The sequence below is a fragment of the Phalaenopsis equestris genome, unplaced genomic scaffold, assembly GCF_001263595.1.
Source record: "Phalaenopsis equestris unplaced genomic scaffold, ASM126359v1 Scaffold000006, whole genome shotgun sequence".
Taxonomy (NCBI): Eukaryota; Viridiplantae; Streptophyta; class Magnoliopsida; order Asparagales; family Orchidaceae; genus Phalaenopsis; species Phalaenopsis equestris.
Window position 1 is genome coordinate 2,538,532 of NW_018164448.1, and position 5,271 is coordinate 2,543,802.

The window sequence follows — 5,271 nt, forward strand, 5'->3', positions numbered from 1 at the left end:
TCTGTATTTGTCGACCAGACGAAACTTCCGTCTGCGTCAAGGAGGATCAAGTTTCCATCTTTGGTGAAGTGGAGGGTTGCGTTCTCTCCAACGACGTGGTTGCGGTTGGCAGACCAGAGAACGGGCGGGATCATCTCCGGTTTATCCATGACTTCTGAGTCGGAGCTGGTGTTGACGACGAAGATGGAGAAGAGGAAGCCGCCATTAGTGCAAGGAGCGGGGCAGAAGAAGCCGGCGGCGAAGCAGGGGCCAACGGCGCCGCGCAGGAGGATGGTGCGTATCTTAGAGCCATCGTAGTAGATGGCCATGTCGCGCACTAGGGGCTGGGAGTTGATCCAGGTGGTGTTGGGGATGGCCGTGGGGTAGTCGTAGAGTGCTTGGGCGTGGAACGGGAGGAAGAAGATGGTGAAAAGGAAGGAGGAGAGAGTGAGATGAGTTGGCGACATGGCTGATGAGAGAGGGAGAGAGGGAGAGAGGGAGAGATGGTGATGCTTCAATGGCGGGCAAATGTTCTGGCGTTGGGTTTGTTGGTGCTGGGGAAGATGACCAGTTCCAACGGCTTTTTCTTTTAAATATTTAATTTTAAGCTCTTATCCTTCTGATTTTCAAATGGGCCTGTTTTGAATATGGATTATATTTCTTTCTATTCAAGCAAGATTCTATCTTTCGGCCTGCAAAAACATGATAAATTATTAAATTGCATGATTGAATTTAATTTTATATGATAATTGAAAAAGCTTTGGATAATTTTGTAATGTTAGATGATGGTATTGGGATTATAACTATTGGATAATTTTGTAATGTTAGATGATGGTATTGGGAATTATAATAGATCACAAAATTTAATTAGATTATGGTGGTCATCATTTAGTAGTTAGGTAAACATTTAGAGTTTCTTATATATATACATATATATATATATATATGAAGAGTATTATTTTGTCGAGCACACAAAAAAAGGTGTTTGTGTTTGACTCGTTAACTTAGCGAATAAATTGAACACGAGTTATTCATGAACAATGAGCCGTTTTGATAGCCCTACTTACATGCAGTAGCAAGATTTTATATTGATTTGAACTATTGAATTGGGGTTGGAGGACGTAAAATTGGAAGCTTAATTAAATTTAGAGGGGGTCTATAGAAATCTTAGTAGCTTCCCAATGAACTTAAATAAAATCTCATTAAAATTCACAAAATTAACAAATTACAAATTAGATACAAAATTAGAATTTAAAATTTCAACTTTGCCACCGAAGGTAATCTTGTAAGATTAAGTGAAATATTTGTGCATAAGATAATGATAAATTTTTCACGCGCATACATTTAAAATTCAAAAAAAAAAAAATTCAGAATTTAATAGTCCGAGAATGTTTCGCCATTAAGAAAATTAAATTACTTAAAAAATTTATGGACTTATTTTAAAGTTCGGAAAAATATTACATCAAGACTCCTGACGTAGAGCTACGTTCGAAATCCACTGATATACAGACACGTGGCTTCAAGAAAACGCGTGTGTTTTCCTGTAATTCGGCCATGTAACTTAGAAGAATATTCCTCTTGTGTTATTATATGTTATTCATGTGTTATTATGGTGATATTGATGTGTTATTGTGTTATTATAACACCGGGAATATTCTCATAACATAATAACACATGAATACCACTAAAATAACACCTGAATAATGTGGAATAACACGAAAGGAATATTCCTCTGCGCTAAAATGATTTTTCTTTTTATTTTTCTGTCACCTCCACGTGTCAACATATTAGTGGACTCCAAACATAACTCTACGTTATAAGTCTTTATGTAATATTTTTCCTTAAAGTCCGGCCTCATTTGAGAATATTTAATTTTAATAAGCTCTTATTCTTGTGATTTTTCAATGGGCCTGTTTTGAATATGCTTCCGCTTTCTTCTATTCAAGTAATATTCTATTTTTTGGCTTGCTAAAACATCATAAATTATTAAATTATAAGACTAAATTTAATTTTTAATGATTAGTGAAAAAGTAATTTTGTAATATTGGATGACAATCAAGATGAGTGAGCGGAAATGGTTAGAACGGATAGTTGCTGCTAAATGACATCATTAAATTACTATTATAGTTTTATCAAATATGCTTCCAACTTCTCTCCTCTTTGAAATATTGATTATAGGATATATTTGATGTGATACAAAACCCTCTGTTCGCTAATGTTGATGTAAATTGGTTCGCATAGACAAACTTCACATCAGGCCTATAAGGTCCCTTTCAACGAAGCAACCCAAGGCTAAAGATAAGAAAGAATCCTTTGGCTAGGTTGGGTCTTAATCTAAGCCTTTGGATAAAAAATTAAAATTATATTATACATTTATAAAAAAATACATTCAACATTTTATCAATATCAAACAAATCTCAATCTTCATTTCTTCAAATTCCCTTTTAAGAAAAATGAATTTATATTTCTTAACTACAAACCATTATCTCACATTCTCTTCTCAAATTATCTCCATCTCTCTCTCTCTCTCTCTCTCTCTCTCTCTCTCTCTCTCTCTGTGGGAATGTGTTTTGTATGTAGGTATGAAAGTTTTGGCGTTAGATATGTGAACTTAAAAATACATAAGAATTGTGTTAAATATGAAAGTTTAGGTGTTAGAAGAAATCATAATATCTCATTAAGAAAAAAAAATAGTCATGCCTCAAGTGGTTGATTTGGCTCAATAACAGAAGAATCGACTATCGAGTAATATACATGTAAATCTTACATGTTAACTCTGAGGGAAAATAGAGCTAAGGGGAAAAAAGCTTTAGAAAAACCAAAGCGCGATAATAATGAAATAGAAAAAAAATGAGAAACAACAATGACAAGAAAATGAAAATGAGCTCAGAACTTTCCTGACGAAAATGCACTAAAATATCTTTCAAACACTATAAATATTTTCCATCAAACATTTATAAGTTTGGTTAAATTTTAAAGAAAAGACTAGAAAATATCATTGTTCAATAAAACAACATCTTACAAATAGAGAAAGATCAATAGATACTTAAACAAATCAGGAAATATGACAAAACGGGAAAAATCCAATAACTATGGAAAAAAAAAAACAATAAAAATTAAACAGAAAGCTAGTATAATCTCCAATTTGGCTATAGCCAAATTAATGAATTAAGAGGAAAAAACAAACAACACCAATAAAGAACAAAAAAAAAGAACCAAATGTCCAAAACCACAACAAAAAACAACAATGAAGCCTTATGAGAATTCTTAAGCCAACAACTTATAGCCAACATCCAAAAGGGAGCATTGCTTACTATAGAAATTTATGAAGTCTATAAATCTATTATATAAAAGGAGACTTAGCAGTAGAATGAGGTAGAAAGTGTTATCAAGGCAAACAAATATGCTTTTAAACCAAAAAAAAAACAATTAACTTCTGATTCTCTGATACTTCTTATAATGACTATGAGCTAATTTTTTTATAATTTTTTTATGAAGATGGATATAAGCAAGGAAAAGATTACATCATAGTCTCTTTAATAATCAACTTTAGCATAGATGATCAACTTAGATATCATCACAGTCTCTTTAATAATCATAATCTTCTATATAATTGCACAAGATTATATCATACCAGTTGTAGAATAGCTGCAAAGCAGCATTCCATAAATAAATATGTTAAAAGTATAGCAAAATGCAAAATGATATTAGAACAATAGCTTCTAAAATGGTGGTTTTGAATGCACAATATAAAGATTTTCCACATATTTCCTACATCAATCAACATGGATAAATGTCGTAAAGTGGCAACTCCCGATTATTTTTAGGAAATTTTACTTTAAAATTTTCAAATTCACATTTTCCAAGGTTTTAAAAAGCCAGACTAACATACTAAAAAGAAGGGAATTTGCATTGAAAGCCCAGACAGCTCCTCACTAGGGCTGTCAATACGGCTCGTTCTTCGCGAACAGCTCGTGTTCGGCTCGTTAAGAAGCCCATATTAGGTTCGCGAACAGCTCGTGTTCGGCTCGTTAAGAAGCCTATATTATTAGGCTCGTTCGCTAAGTTAATGAGCCAAACACGAACAAAATTTTTTTGTTCGACTCGTTTTGACTCGAAATACTACTAATCAATTTTATATATATATATATATATAAATCTTTGATGAGTTGTATTTTTAAAAAAATTAATTGACTACGAGACTACAAAGATTTATAATCAATTAAAAGTATTAATTAAGAAAATAAAATAAACATTATTAAATTAGATTCAAATGATGTTTTAATATAAACAAAAATTTTTAAATCTTGCCCAAATCTTTAATATTTTATGGCTACACAATTAGGGTTGTCCAAACAACTCTTTGTTCGTGAACGGCTGACAACTCGTGTTCGGCTCGTTAAGCAAACGAGTCGAACACGAACATACTTTTTGAACTCGAAATATAAATGAGCCGAACACGAGCTGAGTCTGGGCCCGCTTGTGCTCGGCTCGTTTACACCCCTACACCTCACTGCATATGACAAAAACAGAAACCACACGAGCTTATCATTCATAGAAAAACAAATAAAAGGAATAGACTCAAAAAGAATATTTAGAACAGCATAGCAAACTTCAGAACAAAAATCAGAAACAATCACAATCCAATCCAACAATTATGAATCGGCTCAAAAAGACAAAAAGAAAAGAGATTACAACCCCACTTACTAAAATCATGATTAACCCAAAATGATTGAATTATCATGAATCTTTGTTTAGCATTATTGCTCATATCAAAAGTAGTAATGATAAAATCCTTTAGCTAAAAACACTAACAATAAGTTTGCATGCACGTTTAAGGAAAGCAAAAAAAGAAACCTAATCTCTAAAATATAACATCGTTAGAACTTAGAAGCCATCAAGAACTTAAGAGAAAACATCATTGAAAATAGCCTAATCTCTAAACGACTAACCATCAAGAGGGAGTCAAACTAGAGAAAGCGAGTAACCCTAGAAAGCTGCAATACTTTCTTTCCCTCGAGACGGCAAGGAAACGATAGTGGATTTCTCAGGATGGAACGGACATAAATGAGAACTTGACGTCTTGCGGTCTCACATATTCACACTTTCGTCCTCGCCCGGCCTATCAACTTCGGGATAGAACCATAGAAATGAAAAAAGAAACAAAAAGGGTGAACAAAATTGTGAACCAATAATTTTAGGGTTAGTTTATTTTAAGCTTATATGGTAACAAGTAGTTTAATAGGAATATAATTTAGTATTTTAGATTGATCGAATGATTGAGATCAATTT

The 5,271-nt window shown here is 33.0% G+C and overlaps 1 protein-coding gene across 1 annotated transcript in view; it reads right to left on the reverse strand.

Annotated features, from left to right (window-relative positions):
* The window catches only part of LOC110018229 (G-type lectin S-receptor-like serine/threonine-protein kinase SD2-2), a 2,647-nt gene extending 2,038 nt beyond the window's left edge, over nt 1-609 (reverse strand). Inside the window, exon 1 of the mRNA XM_020715491.1 lies at nt 1-609. This exon is cut by the window's left edge and continues 2,038 nt beyond it. Within this exon, the coding sequence (XP_020571150.1) occupies nt 1-446 (446 nt within the window). The 5' untranslated portion in view covers nt 447-609.
* Nucleotides 610-5,271: the final 4,662 nt, after the last annotated feature.